The sequence below is a fragment of the Onychomys torridus genome, chromosome 3 (genome assembly GCF_903995425.1).
Source record: "Onychomys torridus chromosome 3, mOncTor1.1, whole genome shotgun sequence".
In the NCBI taxonomy this organism is placed as follows: domain Eukaryota; kingdom Metazoa; phylum Chordata; class Mammalia; order Rodentia; family Cricetidae; genus Onychomys; species Onychomys torridus.
This window is the reverse complement of record NC_050445.1, coordinates 104,713,277-104,733,296: the sequence shown is the minus strand read 5'-3', so window position 1 is coordinate 104,733,296 and position 20,020 is coordinate 104,713,277. Positions and strand designations below refer to the sequence as shown.

The window sequence follows — 20,020 nt, the reverse complement described above, 5'->3', positions numbered from 1 at the left end:
GCTGATGCAGGACTTCTGTCTTTGGCCCACAGCATTGCAATCACTCCATTGTTCCAATAAAATCGATGTCACCATTGTGCTGGGTGAGTTCTGGGAGTAGTTATCTATAAATGTTGAAACTTGACTGAAGTTTATTAAATTATGAAGCAGTTTTCATCTATTTACGGGCTGTCCGTCCCCCGTCCCTCCCCCCCCCCCCCACCACCCCGCCCCGGAATAGAGCCCGGGACCTCCTGCCTGCTGACCACATAAACTCAAACACTGGACTAAAGCCCCAGGTCCTGACCTTTTAAAATATATATATTGTTTTGAGACAAGGTCTCCTATAGCACCAGCTGGCCTTGAACTTGCTTTGTAGCTGAGGATGACTTTGAACTTGCGTACCCCCTGCCTCCACTTCCTGGGATTACCGGTGGGCACCACTGTCCCTGAATCCCCATTTCACAAGTGAACATTCAAACCGCCCTGAACCTGCAGCTGGTTTTTCTTCAGGAAGTAAAGGACCCAGCAGTCTGCGGGGAGCTCACCACGGACCACCGCCTCAGGCCGTGTGTGGGCGGCTCTGCTTCCTCCTGGCTTTTCTGGGCTCTTGAGAACCCAGTGTCCTTGAGCTGCTCAGATTCTGTCCCTTTGGCAAATGCCAAATCTCCCAAGTTTTCAAAATGTTCCAACATTTAAATTGCCCCATTTTATAGTCTTCCAGGTTGAAAGCTTTGAAATGTAATGTGGGGTGTTTTTTTTGGGGGGGGGACCTGTCTGTGATTGGACAGGTTCCAGCCAGTACTTACTGGCCAAGGCAAGCTGGGCCAGTATTGTCAGGAATAGGACTATGCCTGTACATTTTGTGTGACACCCATGACCGCTTTGCTGGCAGCATTCATGTAAGTGACAGGTAAGGACAGAGTAGGTCGGCAGAGCTGCCTGGCCCTTCAGATGTTCTAAGAAATGACAGAAGAAAGAGTCCTAATGAATGGGATCACCTTGAACTTTCCTATGTGGGTTTAAAGTATTAAAATGACTAGTTTCAGGCAAGGAACCCAGTGTAGCATTCTGACAGTTTAGTATCCTACCTTCAAAAGCTGGAGAGAGAGAGACAGCTTAGCTCGCACTGCTCCTGTAGAGGACCCCGGCTTGTTCCCACAACAGACAACTGCCTATAGCCCCAGCTTCTGGGGCCCAGCACCCCCTTCTTGATGGTGAAGGCACCTGCACTCATGCATGTAGTATGTACACACACAAAATCAAAATAAATCTTTACAAAGGGAAATACCGGTGCACGGAACAGGCGAAGGAATGTTAGGGGAGATACCTGGTGTGCCTGAAGCCTGGGACTGACAGCGGGAGGAAACGGCGTGTGTTGTTGTGCGATAGAACAAGCCCAGCAGTTCCAGGTGTGACAACCAATTAAACAACGGCTTTGCATCTGCCTGTGGTGGTGTCGCCCATTCTACAGATTCGAGAACTGAGATTCCCTTCATCTAGTAGGGGGCAGCCTTTCTGTGGTGTTTAACCCTTTCAAAGTCTCCCCCTCCGTTTTGTTTGTAAAACAGAAATGCGTATATTATAAAGACGGTTCCAATGTGATAATGCAAAGCTACGCTAGCTAGCTGATGATAGCTGATGCTCAGGTAATGACTGCTGTTGATTCTAGTCATTTTTATGGGCTGTGTGGACTTCCTCAGGCTGGAGCACCGCTGTTTACTCCAGTCAGTGGTTGACATGGCTGTCTTTATCGTTTTTATTGATAATCTTGGCAGGTCCATGTGTATGAATTACTAGGTAGGAAAGGGCAAAGTAGGCACTACTTACCTTGGGTGTATCTCCAGGCTGGAGTGGAGCTGTCAGTCATGAGCCCTGTACATGCTGATAAAACATTGGGCAAAACAAGATGAGCACTTAGATCATGGGGTGACGGCCCCATTTTTCCTGCTCTTTAGATCTAAGGGGTGACAGGACTGTTAGGTGCTTGGGTAAGAGAGAACCAGCTGCTTTCCATGCCAGAGCTGAGGGGACCCACAAGTGATGGGCTCTGCTGAGAGCCACTAAAGGGGCCACTTTGTGTGGCTTTCATTGCCAGGGCCTGGGCGGGGTCATGGGTGCTGTGGACTGGGTAGTTGTTACAGGACCCCGCTTGGCTGCCGGTCTGCACACAGCAGCTCCTGGGCTCCTGGGTGCCCCCCACCCCCTATCACTGTGTCCCAGGCCTGAGTCTTTCAGTCCTGGGATTACAAACTGGGTCCAAGCCGCATTTGTATACTCGGGTCCATAGCTGCTGAGTGCTGAGCTGAGGGTGGCCATGGGTTTTCTCAGGTCGCCCTCTGCCAGGGTACAGGCTGCTGCCCCCACCCCCAGCACCATCCCCACTTTTCTGTTTCACGTTCTGGTTAGAGACAGCATGTATCTTAATTTTTTGGTTTATCTTTAGCCTTTGTTCCAACAACTAGGATGAGATTTAAAAAAAAAAACAAAAAAAAAAAACCTGCCTTTTTGTCTTGTGTGTGCATGTGTGTGTGTGCTCTCTCTCTCTCTCTCTCTCTCACACACACACACACACACACACACACACACACACACTCACTCACTCACTCATCTGAACCCTTCTTGTGCACACTATGTGCTCAGGCAGAAGGCCATTGTGGGGGGGTTCTGTCCTGAACCATGTAGTGGTTCAGCTCAGAGCTCAGCTGTGTTGATTTGTGTGAAATGTGAAGGGGAAACATGCCTGTCAACAGCCGCTCAGCGTTCTCTGCACTCACTCTCTCATGTCGGTTAGCCACACCAGTGTCTTTTCTGCAGCTAGGGAAGAACCTCCCAGAGCAGCATCAGGGCCACCTCCTGAAAACACTGCCTTAGTTACATCCGTTAAAGTCAATCGTGTGCCCACTTGCACTAGAATGAAATCGGGTCCCTAAGTCACACCATATTCCAAATGAATTCAAACTGGATCCTGGACATAGAGCTAATGTACAAGCTAAAACTGAAGAACTCTTAGACTTGGGATTAGGAAATGATTTCTGAGATTACACCAGAAGCTGAAATGGCAGAGAAGAAAAAGAAACAAAAACAGCATGCCCTTAATCCCAGCACGCAGAGGCAGGGAGTCTGTGAGTTTGAGGCCAGGCTCCATGATGAGACTTTGTCACAAAAATAAATAAATAGATGGAACGGTATTAAAAATTGTAATGTCCTGTAAATAGTGTCATCCCAGGAGGTGAAAAGACACGTGAAATGGGATGTTTCAGACCAGTGTCCTTAGAATTCCAGCAAAAATAACCCAAATTAAAACCAGGCAAAGCCTTGGAATGGGCTTGTCCTTGGGGAAGAATTGTGAAGTTGCAGCAGGCGTGGGGGCTCAGCCATCATTGTGAGGGGACAGCCAGCAGAGCCAGATACCGCCTTCAACCTCCAAACAGTGTCATTGAAAGGAGGCAGGAGTGAGCACTAATAAGGAGAAATTGGAACCCTCCTGGTGGCTGATGGGAAAGTAAAGTGGTACAGGATGCACTTCCTCGGAATACTAAGCATGTTAGCGTGACCACCACCCCACCCCACCCCCGGCCTACTCCCACATGTGTAACTCAAGATAAATGAAAGCATATTTACCTGAAATTTTCTCCGTGAATGTCCACCACATCGTTGATAATGAATAGCTTAAAAGTTGAGACAAACCAATATTCATCTACTGGAATGGGTAGATAAAATGGGTACATCCTCACAGTAGAGTTAACTCTATAAACAGGAGTTGAGGACTGATCTACTACCAACAGCATGGTGTATCGTGAAACATTTCTAAGGTTGCACGAGACCACAGGTAGTGGTTCCACATGAACCAGAGGAACTGGGATGCAGCTCAGTAGGGTAGCACTCGCCTACCTAGAGTGCATACACTCCTGGGCTTGATCCTCAGGGTAGTGAAGAACCGGGAATGGAGGGCCACAAATGCAAGCCCAGAAATTGGCAGGCTGAGGCAGGAGGATCATGAGTTCCAGGCCAGCCTGAGTTGGGTAGCCAGTAAGTTAAAACTGTGGAGACACTCTGTCAGCCTCTACCTGAGGCTTGGGTAGGGGTTGACAGGAGATGGTGGGTGGTTATTAATGGCATGGAGTTTTTTGTGGGGAGAACAGAATGCTCTTAGGCTGACGTGATGGTTTCATTATGCCTAGACATTAAAAACATTTGAGTCGTACACCTTAGGTAGATGAATTGTCTGGTGTGTGAGTTCAGAAACTGAAAAGTCGATGTTTTATTTTTGCCATGGCAGATCCAGTTCAAGCTGCAATTTTTAAACACTGTCACATACCAGCCTGCACTGAAACCTGTGCATGCTGCATCGGGTAGGGTCTGTATGTCTCTAGGGTCCAGTGCGGCTTCTGGTGCTTAGCAGCCACCCAAATGCTCATTGTACTGCAGTGATATTGGTACTGTGTTAGTTTCAAAAGACAAAGGGACCCAGTAGTTGTTACTTTAGACCAAGGGCTTTGTCCACCCACTGTCCTTTTCCCACCACCAGTATCTGCGTATTCCTTAATCGTTCATCTGTTCCCCAACCAAAATCTGAAAGCAGCTGCAGACTTTGTGACTTGCGTACAATGTGATTCAGGCATTTTACTGAAACGGAAACTGGTTCGGGTAGTGTCGAGTTACTGTTGCTGTGATGAAACACCATGACCAAAAGCAAGTTTGGGGGAAAAGGTTTATTTGGCTTATACTTCTATAGCACTGTTCATCATTGAAGGAAGTCAGGACAGGAACTCAAACAGGGCAGGTAGCTGAAAGCAGGAGCTAATGCAGAGGCCATGGAGGGGTGCTGCTTACTGGCTTGCTCCTCAGCCTACTTTCTTATAGAACTGCCAGCCCAGGTATGGCACCACCCACAGTGGGCTGCGCCCTTCCCATCAATCACTAATTAAGAAAATGCCTTACAGCCGGATATTATGGAGGCATTTTCTCAATTGAGGTTCCCTCCTTTTAGATGGCTCTAGCTTGAGTTGATGGGAAACTAGCCAGCACAGGTGGAGATTGTGTGTGTGTTTTGAGGTAGTAGAGCCTCATTGTGTAGCCCAGGTTAGCCTAGAACTTGAGATCTTTCTACTCAGGAAGATGAAGTAACTTGACTCAGATCACCATGGGGCACTGTCTGTCTGAAAGCCGGAATCTGTGTGCAGGTGCTCTTCTCCCCCCCTGATGAGCATGTCTGAATCCCAACTGGCCAGCTACCCAGGGTTCCCAAGCCTCTGAGCTCAGCTCCTGTCCAAGTCAGAGACTGATTTTCCCTCCGCGGTTTATCCTGGCAGCTCCCTGAGTAGAACAGCCAAGGGTTAAAACCAGCCTGAGAGATACAAAAGAAAAGGCAGTCGTCTGTTTCTCTCAGGCTCTGCGTTTAGTTGCAAAGTGATTTCTGAAGGTGAGAAACTGAAACTGAACCCCGTCAGATGTGGTTCGTGCTGTGCCCTAAAAAAAAAAAGCCAGATGCAGTGTCTTAAATCTGCAATCTCAGCATTCCTTGGTAAAGTGGGGGACGGAGCCCAGGGCCTGCTAACCTGGTGTGCAGAAACAGGAGAACCCTACCAACTTCCAAAAGGCGCCCTCTGACCTCCACATGCATGCTATGGCATGGGTACACTCACACACATAGGGACATAATTAAACAATTGAAAACCGTCATGTGCATATGTGGTGCTAAGGGTAGAAACCAGGGCCTTGCTGATGGTAGGCAAGCCTCTGCCACCGACACCCTTCAGTTTAGACTACACCATTGTCTTGCTTTGTATATATATTTTAAAGATTTTTAAATTTTATTTTAGGTGTATAATGAGTGTTTTGCCTGCATGCATGTATTTATACTACATGTGTGCCTGGTACCTGCAGAGGCTAGGAGAGGATATCAGATCCTCTTGGCCTAGGGTCCCAGACAGTTATGAGCCACCAAGTGGGTGCTGAGATCCAAACCCCGTCCTCTACAAGAGCAGCAAGCACTCTTCAGGGTTGAGTCCTCTTACCAGCCCCTAGTTGTATATATTTTTGTCAGTATCTTTTATACATTTTTTACTCATTTTCTACCAACTTTTATATAGTTTTCTAGCTTGCTGTGTAAGATGACTCCTTTTTAGTGGTAATGTTCATGGTAGAGTATGGGTGTACCATCTAGTTTACAGCTTTTTCTGCGCCTCTCAGATGCTTGAGCTCTTTCCCTATAAATAATGCTGTAGTGAACTGTTGGGATTGGGGGAGCTGAAGGATTGAACCAGTGTTCTTAAATGGTCTTATTAATAAAAACAAACCCGGTGCCAGTTATTGGGGTGAATACTAGAAGATCAGAGAAGCAGAACAAGCCACAGCCACCTCACTTCACCAATTCCTCAGCTGATCCTGTTTCCTCACACTGGAAGCTTCTGTGTCCTCATCAAATGGATCTCAGCTGAACTGCTTCTCGAAAGCCTGAAAGCTTAACCAACCCTAGTTCCTGGTCCTCACGCCTTATATACCTTTCTGCCTCCATCACTTCCTGGGATTAAAGGCTCTTGTTACCATGCCTGGCTGTTTGCAGTGTGGCCTTGAACTCACAGAGATCCAGGCGGATCTCTGCCTCTGGAATGCTAGGATTAAAGGCATGTGTGCCACCATTCTCTGGCCTCTATATCTAGTGGCTGTTCAGTTCTCTGACCCCAGATAAGTTTATTAGGGTGCACAATATTTTGGGGAACACAATATCACCACATCTCACTTTTCACTAATGAGGCAAAAGAAGTAAAGACAGAAGAAATGTCTTGGCGCAGAGGCTGCTGGTGGTCAGCTTGCTCCGTTGCTTTTAGGCCTGTGGTTAGGCTGCAGCATCAATGGAAGTCATGGTAAAGGAGAGCCACTTGCTTCATGGCAGCCCGGAATCAGAGAGACAAAGGGTCTGAGAAACAAGATAGACCCTTCAAGGCATGTCTCTTGACTAGCCCACCAAAGTGTGAGCCCATCAGTAGAGTAACCACTTGATAATGTTGGCACCCTTGCACTCCAGGCCCCTTTCGGTAGCACCACTGAGACCAAGCCTTTAACACGTGGGCTTTTGTCTGGGGGTGGGAGGATCGTGCCTAAACCCCGACACTAGGGCCTGTGTGTGTTAGGCAGACACTCAGCCACTGAGCTATACCCTCAGCCTAACGAGCAGATTTTTCTTGTATGTTACACGTAGCGTGTTAATTTGCACCCTGGAAAGTCTGAGGCACATGGCCTAATCATCCATCTTTTGTTGCTGTGCATTCTCCCTGGGAGTTGAGTCTTGTCTGCACTGTAGATGACATGACACATTGGGCTGGCACCACTGCTTGCCAGGTGCTCAGGAGACACCACCGCCTGATCTCCACTGCGGCTGTCTTCAGGCTTCCTCTCCAGAGATGGCTTTACCGACTGCCTGCTTTCCGGAAGGACTTTGGCAGATCATGATGTCAGCGGCAGCATTGAGACAACCAATGTCTTGACACACTTGGCAGTATCCCTTGGCGTTCACTGTGTAAATAGTAATGAAAAACCAAGTTCACCCAAACGTGGGCAGCTTATAGAGACTTGAATAGGCAGACTTCATCTGTACCAAGGTCAGCTTCCACAGGCTCTTTAGAAGGCTCTCCCTCCTCAGCTGTGTGTCCATCATATTATAGTCTAAGTTGGGCCTTTGATGCTTAAACGTCAGGGTATCATACTCCTCACTACAGTACATGCTATCGGGCATTGGCTCAGTCTGTTTTCTGTTGCTGGTAGTACAGTCCCACAGGCTGGACAGTTACTAAGGAAGGATGTTTAGGCTTCCAGTTCTGGCCAAGGTCATAGCACCTCATCTGGTGAGCTTGCTGGCAGTGTCCCAAGATGGCACATAGGGTGAGAGCAGGTTTATAACTATCTTCCGCTCAGTATTCCTACGAGGCCACCCATATCCAGTGCTGGGAACTCCACTCCATGGACAGACAGTATCCACCCTCTTTCCTCACAGTAGAGACTGTACCCCAACATGAGCCTGGGAGCCACACTCATCCTGTTGCCCACAGTTGCCCATGCTTGTACTTTTCTCCAAGAAGCCACCAGTTTGCTCAAGGAAATTCCACTATGGCAGGCCATAGCCTCTTAGAATCCTTCTCCCTCCAAGAAAAGAAATTGGCAAAGGTAATATAGGCTCTGATATAATTACCACAGTGCTCTCTTTACCCCCAGAGGTGCCTCTTTTGAGTGATAGATTCTCTCACCATCCTATTCTGTGGCATCTGTCTGCCCAATGAGGACTTCAGGACGTCACTCATGGGACTGACTTCACCTGGGAGTCCTACCTGTTCTTTCCTGGCAGCACCAGGATGTAACCCAGAGCCTTGTGCCTGCCGGAAGAGTGCTCCACCCCTAGGGCACATACCCTCCCCAGCCCACCAGCCTCTTGCATTCACTCCAACAGTCCAGTTTGCCATGCTTCCCTCTAGGCCTGGCTGGTCATCCTCAGGGGCAGAGGAGTCACTTCTCATTTGCTTCAAAAGTTGCTCCAGTGGATCTGGTGGCATGTGCCTAGAACCCCAGCACAGCAAGAGTCGTGAGTTGAAGACCAACTTGAGCTACATAGCAAGTTCTAGGCCAGCCTAGGCTTATATGAGGCCCTGACTCAAAAAGTCAAAAGTAAACAAAATAGAAGTTGCTCTTTTTCTTTCAGAGTAATTATTTTGCCCAGAATTCATCCTGTAGCAAATGTTACATCCTTCATTTCTTTCCACTTGAAATTTTTAAAAGTGTATTTTATGTGAATGAGTGTTTTGCCTGCATGTGTGCCTTTGTGTTACGTGCATGCAGTACCCTCAGAGGCCAGAGATGGTGTTGAATCTGCCAGATCTGGAGTTACAGGTGGTTGGTTGTGACTGTCATGTGGGTGCTGGGAACCTATAGTGACAGTCATAGGCAGGGTCTCTGTGTTTGCCAACCCAGAGGTTTCCTTAGTGGAAAACAAGCTCTCATGGCCAGACCAGTGCCTTCTGTGAGAGGATCACTGCACAGTAGCTGACGTACAGGGTTCTGTGACTTCAGAGGCTCTTTTTCCCCAAACTCTCGAATGCCTTCTATACCATAATAGCCATTTTAAAAAAGAAGGTGTTCTGCTGAGGGATCCTGCCACACTGCTCCAGTGAGCCATGGTTGTTCATGGATCAGGTGTGAATTCATCTCAAAACTGACTTTCCTGCTTGTTTTAATTAGGTGACTTTCGCATGGTGATTGGCGAGGAAAAAGCAAAAGTCTTGAATATCGTGAAGCCCAACGTGGCCCACTTCCGAGAGCTCTATGAGAACATTCTACAGGAGGACCCCCAGGTGGTATATAAAATGCAGCAAGGCCGACTAGAGGTGAGCTGTGTGGGCCCTGACTCCGCACTCCCAAAGGAATAGCTAGTATTTGTGTATCCGTTCCTTATTTATGGTTTCTGAGTTGGTAGTGATTGAAGCCGTGCCTCACACATACTAGACAAGTATTCTACCACTGAGCTACATCCAACCGTCTTGTCAGGATTTCTGCTTGCTAGGGTTGACAGTCATGTGCTGTAACCCACTAGGATTCATTAAGTTCTTGTAAAGACCAGACTTCCTGGAGACGTGATGGGGGCCATCAACACTAATTTCTTTGCTGGGGCTCCCTAGAGAGATGGCATTGTTGGGGTGATGGAGGTTGGGTAGGAAAGAGACCACTTCATTAGTTCATCAATCTGTGGGTCGGGCTAGCAGGCTAGAGACCCAAGGAAGAGTGGATGCTGTAGATTTGAGTCTAGAGGCAGACTGCCTTCTTCAAGGGACCATGGACGTTTCTCTTGTATCCTTCAGCTGCTCAATGAGCCCACCCTGCTGTGGTGGAGGGTCGTCAGCTGGTTTACACTCACCTGGTCTAAATAATCATTCTCCTCAACATCTGGACTGGTATTTGACCAAGTAGCTGGGCACTGCAGATTAATCGAGGCACACAAAATGGCCACCACAACCCTACATCTTCTGTGTGTGCGGGTAGCACTCATCTCCCCCCTCTGGAGATGTGATTTTACTTTCTCTTACTGCTTTGGCCGGGGGGGGAGAGAGCGGCAGCCTCAGAGCCTCCCTCCGTTCAGTCTTCCACAGTGGCAGCTCTGACGTGCGTCCATGACGTTCGCTCCCGGGAACGCTCCTAGTACCAATCGCAGGTCAGGCGCTTCTGCACCCAAGGGCCTCATCTGGCTCTGCGAGGCTGCTGAGGGCTGGAGAGCCCTTCAGAGTTCTTCCAGTTCAGGGCAGAGGCCAGGTCTTTACCTCTGACCAACCTACTTACACAGCAAGTCAAGTGAATGCATTCATCCTGAGACTGTTCCTTTTCTTTGTCTGTTGTTAATGTTTGGGACAGGGTCTCACTCTGTAGTCCTGGCTGGCCTAGAACTCACTGTGTAGACCAGGTGGCCCTGATCTTAAGTGATGCGCGTGTGGCCCCACATGACTTTGTGGAGTTGGTTCTTTCTTGCCTTGACGGGGATCCTGGGGGTGGAACTTGGGCCACCAGGCTGCTGAGCCATCTCAGCTGGCCCTGAAACTGTTCTTTCCTTCGGTGCTAGAATCGCAACATCTGTGAAGGTGCTGCTGAGGAAGAGGTCGCGGCTGCTGCTGCAGAGGGAGCAGGCATCTGCACTCATGTGTCACTTTCCTGTTTTTATATTTCAATTCTGTGAGGCAAATACACTGTACTAGGGAGCTGGGCTGGACTCGGTAGTGGGGCTAACTTTTGATTCAGGGGTCTCCAGCAGTACATAGCTTTATTTCTGTCTTTGTCCTTGAACAGCTTGCTGTATTTAGACTGCATTAGGAACAGAACCATCGGGGTGCCTCGGTCCTGTGTAACAAGTAATGACAGCTGAGCTGTAATGATCAGTCACAGCCACTTACCTCCTGTGCTCTGGAGAAGTCAGAGTGAGGCGGCCTTTGTTATCTGTGAAGTACAGCAGCGAGGCCCAGAGCAGAGGCGTAATAATTCCAATCCCATTGTCTCCTACTCACTTCCCTCACAGCATCCAGAGTGTGAAGGAGAACCTGAGCCCTGGATTTGATCTGGACTCGTTAGCTGCAGCCCCACCTCCTTAAGCTGTTGGTTTGCTGGAGAGATGGCTCAGAGGTTAAGAGCACTGACTGCTCTTCCAGAGGTCCTGAGTTCAATCCCCAGCAACCACATGGTGGCTCACAACCATTACATTTCACAACCATGTAATGAAATCTGGTGCCCTCTTCTGGCCTGCAGTCATACATGCTGTATACATAATAAATAAATCAATCTTTTTTAAAAAGGGGGGGAGGTGCTGGACAGATGGTTCAGTGGTTAAGAGCTCTTCTTGTAGAGGACCTGGATTCAATTCCTAACACCTCCATGGTAGCTCAAAACTGTCTAACTCTTAATTCCAGGGGATCTGACATCCAGTTGTGGGCTCTTCTGGAACTAGGCACACATGTGGTGCACAGACATATGTGCAGTCAAAACACTAATGCATAAATAAAATAATTTTTTTTAATGTTTAAAAGACTTTTCTTCTTACTCGTGAAGAAGTGAAATATTCTAGAACCAGGACTGTCCTTTTTGAAGGGACTGTAATTTTGACCATGTAAATAAATACTCAGTTTCCTTTGCCACCTGGGGTAGGTGTGGCGCTTACGTCAGAGGACAGAAAACCTTATTTGATCACAGATGTATGCATGGGAGTCCCACATAGTGTGAGACTCTTTCTGTAGGATTTCTAAATAGAAGCCATGTGTCGTACTGTGTCTAGACTTCAGAGCACTTGCAAAGATGTCATCTCTCTCTCTCTTTTTCCCAGATAGATAAAAGCCCAGAAGGACAGTTCACTCAGCTAATGACATTGCCCAGAACCTTACAGCAGCAAATCAATCACATCATGGACCCTCCTGGGAGAAACAGGGATGTAGAAGAGACCTTACTACAAGTGGCTCAAGACCCCGACTGTGGTGACGTGGTGCGGCTCGGTGTGTGCACGCGTGTGGCGTTAAGCAAGGGCTGGTGTGGTGGCTGTGGTGGCTGTGGTCTTAAGCAGCCCTGTGTCCTTCACACTCATTCTTTCTCCCTCCTTGCCTAACGAGGTCAAGAGAGTGATTCCGTCTGGGGAGAAGAAACACATGAACAATTTGGGGTTTTTCAAATCTCAGTGTTTACTTGCTTGAAGCAGGCAGTGGGAACGTTTTCAGGATCCTGGGCCAGAGGTTGAAGCAATGCTTTTGGTTTCAAGACCATAACTTCCAGATGTCAATTGAAAGATGTGTCTGTCCCTTGTGGTATGAGAAGGTCAGAGACCGCTGCCATCTCCAGCTTCTCTCTGACTGGTCCCAGGCTCTGTCTACCTGTCACGCGAAGTCTATTAGGGTACACAATATATCACCACATCTACCCTCTGGTGCCTCTCAGGCAGTGTTTCTCCAAATTCGCCCCAGGTCCAGACTTCGCTAATGTTTGTCAAAAGATTGAAATCTGTGTGGTGGGGCAGACCTGTAATCTCTGCACTCAGGAGACTGGAGCAGGAGATTTGCCCATAGTTCATAACCAGCAGAGACTACATAGCGAGTTCAGGGCCAGCCTGGGCTAAGGAGCAAGGCAAGGCTCTGTCTAAAAACAACAGAAAAATCTCACCCTTTTCTTGAGAGACCCACCTCTCTCTAAGGTAGCAAGGAACAGTAGGGAAGAAGTAATTATGAAACTGGAAACGAACCCGTCTCTCAAATGAGTCCATTTTCCTGCTTTTCCTCAGTAAATATTTATTGATTGGAAATGCAGTTTGCAGTAAGGAATTTGGAGGCTGACTCTACTCTCCCTCTCTCTCAGGAACCTGCACCAGGTTTCTTGTGTGTGCCCACGTGCTCGCTCCCTTGCGGTTACTGGGTTGCCTCTGTCGTAAGGCAATGGAAGATTTGGAACCTGCGTCTTAGAATATTCTTTTCATTTACTTTTACAGTGGATGCTTTTCTCCTAGATAAAAAGGAAACATTTCTTTAAATCTTTCTGCATCTTGGAACTGAGAACTAGAAGACCCAAGGAGCTTTAAGCTCCTAAGGTGGCCTTTGAGGGTCACCTGCCACCACTCTCGTCTTGAGGTGGCCAAGTTGTAGAGCAGCCCAAGCCGTGGTCGCACAGCTCAGGCCGACCCCAGCTGGCCTCCACAGTGCCCAACCTCTGTTCTAACGCCCTGGTCAGAGTCACTTCCGGCAAGGACAGCTCTCCTCCGCTCGTTCTGTTGAATAGGTGCAAATACCTCGTTTCAGATTTTTAAGACAGCTCAGATGACAGCCGTCCGCCTGGGCGTCTCTTGATGTCCTCTTGTTTTTGTGTTTCGCAGGGGTCTCGTCAATCGTCAGACCTTCGAGCATCAGGCAGAGCACCAAAGGCATTTTTACTGCCGGTAAGAGTTTTGGCAATAGGCGCCTGTGGTGCGCCCGCCGGACAGAATGGCTTACAAAGCTTTGCACATGCATCTCCCCTGTTCTGCCGAAACCCTCACGCTTCACCACCCTACACTGGGGCACTGCAGTTCCGTAGACACAGTTGTGACTGCAGTGTGCCCGGACCGTCTACCAGGTCACTGTCTGAGGTGCTGGCAGGAGGCTGGGCCTCTCCTCTTCCTCCCTCTGAGAGCTCCTGTGTGGGGTTTTGCCCTCACATCCCTGTATTGAAGCTGTGGTGCCGGGCCCCCTCCCCAGCACTCTTCACAGAGACCTGCTCGGCCCTCAGTGAGGGGTTTCTTTCCCTGCTGTTCCCTGAATAATGGATTTGTTGCCTTTCCTCTGCTCTCCAGCTCTAGGGCCATCTCCTGTGGGTAATCAAAAGGCAGTGCTTGGGCCACCAGTTCTGTCCTCCCTTCTGTCCCTGTTCCCTGTCCTCCTGTCCGGCCCACCCACTCACAGCCTCTTTCCTGCTACTCCTAGTCGTTACTGAAGGTTTGCCGCAGAGACGTGGCAGGTGGTGTGCTTTTCCTCCTCCGCCCCAGGGAGTGTCTTCGGCTGCCCCGCGGGCTCTGTCTGGACCCCTTTGTCTGCCTTTTCCTCTCTTGGTGCGTGCACAGTGTCCTTTGGATGAGCAGCTGAATCTGGAGACTGCGTGCCTGAAACCTTCTCTCTGTCCTTACGCGTAGTTAGCAGTTAGGCCAGGTAGAGAATACACATAACTGCCCTTCAAACCTTGAGGTCACTGGGTCTGGGGGCGCACACCCATGATCCCAACACCCAGGAACTCACAGTTCAAGGCCATCTTTGTCTCCATAGCAAGACCCTGTTTCAGAGCAGAAAAGAGAGGGGAGGGAGAGACAGAATTTTGAAATAATTACTGCAATATTTCTCTCCCTTTCCAGACTACCATTGAAGTTCAAAGCCTCGCTGCTCCTTAATCCATCTTGTGTTCTTTCTGGAAGCATGTGGAGTCTTCCTTCCCCGGGGCTCTGGAGGCTCAGTGGCATGCTGTGATGTGATTGTTTGGATCTCTTTTCCTGGCCACTCTCTCAGTGGGGAAACCCAGAATAGTCTCTCCTTCCCCGTTGTTTCTCAGTCCTCTGCTCCAGTCCTTTATCCAGATGCTGGTGCTCTAGACTAGACCAGGGTTGCTCTTTCTCTTGTCCCCATGTGTTAGCCTTGTCGTCTTTTTCCCTTGCCCTCTGGGAGGTTTTCTCAACTCTGTGTGTGTGTGTGTGTGTGTGTGTGTGTGTGTGTGTGTGTGTGTGTGTGTGTGTGTGTGTTGGGGGTGCTGGGTGTCACACACTGTACAAGTACTTTCCCACTGAATTCCTTCCCTGGCCCTGCTCCTTTGTGTTTTTATTTCCAGCACTTTTGTCAGATGTATCCTCAGATACTGCCAATTGCCCACCAAAGTGGCTCTGTCGATGAGGGGGGTGTGGGAGATCGTCTTTCTCCTCTTTCCAGCACTTAGCCTCATCACCATTGTTCAGAGACCCATGCACTAAGCACCTTCCTGGGCTGGCTGCTCAGGATATGAAAGTGGGCATTGGCCAGCCTGCCTCCTGAGCTGGAAAGGGAGACAGACACACGTGTTAATGGAAATAGGACAGAGGTAGCTCCCAAACCGAGTGACCCTTCACCCTGTACTTGCTCCTTGGGTGTGAGACTGCCCTGGAGCTGGTGTGGTCACACTTCTTAGAATCTCACAGCCCAGTGCATGCCCCTTGGAGTACTTGTTCCCAAGATACGGCATTGCCTTCCTGAGGCTGTGGAAAGACCTGGCCAGGTTTCAACAGTAGTAACACTAAGTCGGCTGCAGAAAAGATCCCCCACAACTCAGTGTGTAGCCTTGTATTTCTAACTAAGATAGTCATTTATTCTGTGCTCCTGCTGGTGTATCCTGGCAAGGCTGACATGGGGGTGCTTTTGTTTACTTGAGTGAACCAGGCTCAGGATTTGTGCTGTGCCTGTGGCTAGCTGCTCCTTGTCATGATCATCCTTGAGTGAGACTTACAGATTGATTTTCTTGAGTGGGGACTTCCTAGAAGGAACATTTAATGCTGTTAGTTGTAATAATGGTGTTATTTGGGTTTGTCTTTTAATCTTGTTCTTTCAGAGAGACATGCAAAAATATTTATGGATAAAATAATATGATGCCTGGGATTTGCTTTATAATAAATGATGGAAGGTAGTGGATTCTGGATTGATTCTGAGCTGGTGTGTTGTTGAAACCCAGTAAAGATAAGTAGGGCTGTATCAATATTCTGTTATTCTGTCAGTATTTGTATATTTTTATTTAAGACAGGGTATTGTATAGCCCTGGCCAGCCTCAGACTTGCTTTGTAGCTAAGGATGACTTCAAACTCTTGATCCTCCTGCCTCACCTCCCGTGTACTAAGACACAACAGGTTTGCACCACCACACCTGGGTTTATGTAGTGCTGATTAAATCCAGGGCCTCGTTCATGCTGAGCAGGTGTTGGAACTGAGCCACATCCAGACCTTGTTGGTTTTTTGAGAGACAGTATGTTACTATGTAGAACAGGGTGAGCCTCTGAATGCTGGAATTTCTGTCTGTTAATGTCAGTTTGTGAGCATGTTTGAGTCTCTCTGTAATTAAAGATTTAGGGCTGGGGGTTTTAGAAAAACCAAACTCTTTTTCTTCACTGGACACTTTGGCCAATGAGAAGCTTTACTGCTCCAGCCACGTACACTGGAGGATAGAACTAAACTGTCACTTAAATTTTTTTTGGCACTTTGGGTCCAAACAATGGAGAAACTGAAGGATTTTGTCTTTGTGTTTGTCATTGTGTGCCTGATTTTAATGAAAGTAACTTCAGTTGTGGCAATGTCTTACTGAGAAAAGCAGCCTCTGTAAAAACTGAATAATGAGGCCAGGCAGTGGTGGTGCACACCTTTAATCCCAGCACTCAGGAAGCAGAGGCAGGCGGATCTCTGTGAGTTTAAGGCCAGCCTGGTCTACAAAGCGAGTTAGAGTACAGGCACAAAGCTACACAGAGAAACCCTGCCTCAAAAAACAAAACAACAACAACAACAACAACAAAAACTGAATAATGGTCCCATCATGACACATACCAAAATAAACCCAAAAATTGCTTCTTCTGTTTAAATAGTGAAGATTGGATAGGAGTGAAAAAAAAAATCAGTGTGAATCCCAGCCCCACCTCCTGATAACCTCCCACCTGAGCCAGGGCCTGGGTCCTCTTTCCACTAATTCCTTCTGTTTGCCAGCAGAGGGCAGTGCCAGCAGAACCTGTCACCCGGGTCCCTCAGGGCTCTGGACAATGACTTGCTCCACCCTCCTTTCCAAGGGGCCCACACTGCACTGTGGGAGCCCATAGGCTAAGGAAAGTATTGGAAAGGATGAGTCCTGCAGTTCCGTGGGTCTTCTGGCCTTGCTCCTGGCCTCTCTGTGGATGGCTGTGGCTTGTGACATCTGTAACCAGCCCCTCAGATTGTGTTGGGAAGCGTGGCCACTGTGGTGTGGGCCCGACCCCTCTGTCTTCATGGCTTCCCTTTGTAGTTCTTCTCCCCATCAAACATACTCGTTCTTGTTGAGTACAGAAATACTCTGTTCCTTTTCTCTGGAAGTTTCTTCTTTAGGAGCTGGTCTCAGTCTCTCTTAGACCAAGTTGTTAGCAGAGCAGCAGGGCTCTCCTCAAGTTTTGTGGGTCATCAAGAACGGAGGCCAAGCCGGGCGGTGATGGCGCACGCCTGTAATCCCAGCACTCGGGAGGCAGAGGCAGGTGGATCTCTGAGTTCGAGGCCAGCCTGGTCTACAAAGCGAGTTCCAGGACAGCCTCCAAAGCTGTCTCGAAAAACCAAAAAAAAAAAAAAGAAAAAAAGAACCGAGGCCAGCAGGGTGCCCCTGAAGAAAGGTCTTTGCTTTGAGGGTATCACATCTCTGCTAACAAAAGACTAGCTAAGCCAGCTGCCATTGTCTGAGCAGCAGCCCTTTTACTAAGTGTCTGCCTGGCTAGAGACAGCTGCAGCAGTTTGAGGAAGCTGGTGTGGGGACAGGGAGGTAACAACTGGGAGAGGCAGCGGCCAGCCTGAGAGATAGGCCAGAGCCCCATAAAGGATGGCCCCCAAAGCTGCATTTGGCCTTCTGGAGTACAGAGCTTCCTGAGGCCAGAGGGAAGCCATTGGCCGATGTCAGCAGCAGATGGAGAGGGGAGAGCTGTTGCCAGAGAGACCTGCAGATAAGGTTACAGCCAGCCAGCCAGCCGAGGGACCCCTGCAGCCCGAGGCCAGTCCAGGGCAGCACAGACAGGAGAAGAGCGCCCAGAATGGAGTGTCTGGGCCACATGAGTGGAGGCAAGCAGTTAAACTCAACTCAAAAAGTTCCCGCCTTGGGAGGCAGTGGGGCCACCCTCTGAGGTGCTGGGGGCTGGGAAGGCTCTTTGCTGATTTTTCCCCACCTGTCTTTATGGTCAGTCAGAGTTAACTCTAGGGGCAGATCCCTCTCCCAACTTCAAAAGATTCAGCTGAATTAACAAGACAGGTTTAGTCTTGTCCCTAAAAAATATCCCAGCATGCCTCACTGCTTCTCAGCCCTTTCCTGAAAAACAGTGGAGCCATGGTTATTGTCTTTTTACATCGCCTTTCTAATGTTTATCACTTAATCCTGAACATCTCCCCTCCCTCTCTCTGTCCCTCCTTCCCTTCCCTCCCTCCCTCCCTCCCAGCGGGTCTCTGTATCTGAGGCTGCAGTGAACTCAGCTCTTCTGGCTTTGGTTTCTGAGTTCTAGGATTGTAGAGGTGTACTGCCACGCCCAGCTAAATCTAAAACCTGTCAGATTAAGTTGTAGCTCTGCCTCAGATGGCCTTTCCCTTGTGGATAGGTCTTCATTTGGAACTCACTCCAAGTATATGGAGGCTTACCAGCTTCCTCCTTGAAGGTGTGAATCTAGAATTGCAGGTTAGAGTTTTGAAGAGCTGAGGTACACCCCTGCCTTAGAGTGTTTTCTGGAGGATGCCCTGCACTAATGGCCCCTTCTTGTTGATGCCTTTTCTTTCTGAATTGAATGTGCGCTCTAGATGGATTTTTTTCCTCTCCTTTTGGCCTGTCTTTGTTATTAGACCAGGGCCCCTGCATGCTGAGCACTGAGCACATACCTCAGAGTAGAGCAGCCCCTGGAGTTCCACTCTGCACTCCCCGAAGCCTCTTCATGGGGCTTTCCCCTTTCCCAGTCAGGGTCACCGACCTGTCCCTGGTGCTTCACAGCCCCTGCTGTCCTTTGAGGAACGCTTGGCCTGTTTCATGAAATTGATGGTTGAAAACTTTAAAGCCTTTGTTGAAATTAACCTGTTCTTAACCTTGTGCAAACTCAGCCCCTGTGAAAACCTGGTGGGAATGAGCACTTTCAGGGTGGTATGGCTGCAGACAGAGCCCATGAAAGTTTAACCTCTGGCCCCTCTGCACAGAAGTACACATAAACACAGCCAACTTTCCTGCAGCTTTAGGGAGCTCACATTCACAGCCAAGCCTGTCTTGGGGCTGGACCCTTTGTTACCTAGGGCAGCATCCTACAAAGGAGGCCCAGAGAGGGAAAGTCACTGGCACACTCCTGGTCCAGCCGCAGCCACAACCCAAGCCTCTCTCTGTGCTTTGTAGCACAGTTCCCTGCCGCAGCCATTCTGGCAGAGCGGAAGGAGGGAGTGTGTTCAGTCAAGGGAGGCTTTCCGTCATCTCAGCAGCTGTGTTCAGTATTTACCTGCCGTCCCAGCTCTGAGGAGCTTGTCACTAAGCTTTCGGAAGGCCTCTAGCCATGACTCAGCAGCCTGGGCTCGCTGCGCTGAGTCTTGCCTGTATGACTCGCTGGCTTCCACTCAGTCTTCTGGTTGGTTCCTCTGGAATTTGAAACAGCACCTTATGTAATGATCTTCCAGCCCCAGTGTTCAGGTGGGTGAGGCTGGCCAGAGTCATTGCTCCAGGGAGAAAATTAAGAGGGGTGGAGGCAGTGAAAAAGCTCTGAGTTTCTCAACAAGATCATGTCAAGCCAGGAGCACACATCCAGACTCATCACTAATGGTTTTGGGAACCCTGCCTTTCTCTTTGTCACCGCCTGCAGTAGCCACAGGTTCCAAGCAGGCGAGGCAGCTCCCAAGTAACAGGGCCAGGTAGTTTAAAAGATCACTCCCTGGAATGGATTGTGCCCCCTTGTCAACATGCTCACCAAGCCCACAGCCAGGAGCATGCTCTTCCAACCACAACGCGGATCACAGTGTACAAGGCCAAGAGAAAAAGGCTTCAGCTCCTCAGGCCACTCCCTAAAGCACTGAGCAACCTCACCCTCAACACAAGGAAGTCGGATCTGTAATAACGTCCACTGGCAGAGCTGGAGAACACTAGCCTACCACTTACCCCTTTGTATGTGTTTCCCATCAGCCCCAGCGAGCCTCTCCTCTGGAGTCTGACAGTTGGGATGAAGTCAGGGCTGTGAGGGCCGGCCTTCCCTCTGCCACTTCGAAAGACTCAGCTGAGTACCTGTTGTGTGTCGCTGGGTAGCAGGTGCTGCACCAGGTGAAAGGGAT

The 20,020-nt window shown here is 49.1% G+C and overlaps 1 protein-coding gene across 5 annotated transcripts in view; it reads left to right on the top strand.

Annotated features, from left to right (window-relative positions):
• Positions 1-20,020, top strand: part of Tamm41 (TAM41 mitochondrial translocator assembly and maintenance homolog) — a 36,504-nt gene that overhangs the window by 15,815 nt on the left and 669 nt on the right. For 3 of the 5 annotated variants that reach the window (XM_036182701.1, XM_036182704.1, XM_036182705.1), the window contains 3 exons: positions 9,211-9,356; positions 11,828-11,993; positions 13,355-13,417. In XM_036182701.1, the coding sequence (XP_036038594.1) occupies positions 9,211-9,356; positions 11,828-11,993; positions 13,355-13,417 (375 nt within the window). Of the gene's footprint in view, positions 1-9,210; positions 9,357-11,827; positions 11,994-13,354; positions 13,418-20,020 lie in introns of those variants that run through there. The other 2 variants (XM_036182702.1, XM_036182703.1) reach the window with 2 other exon arrangements.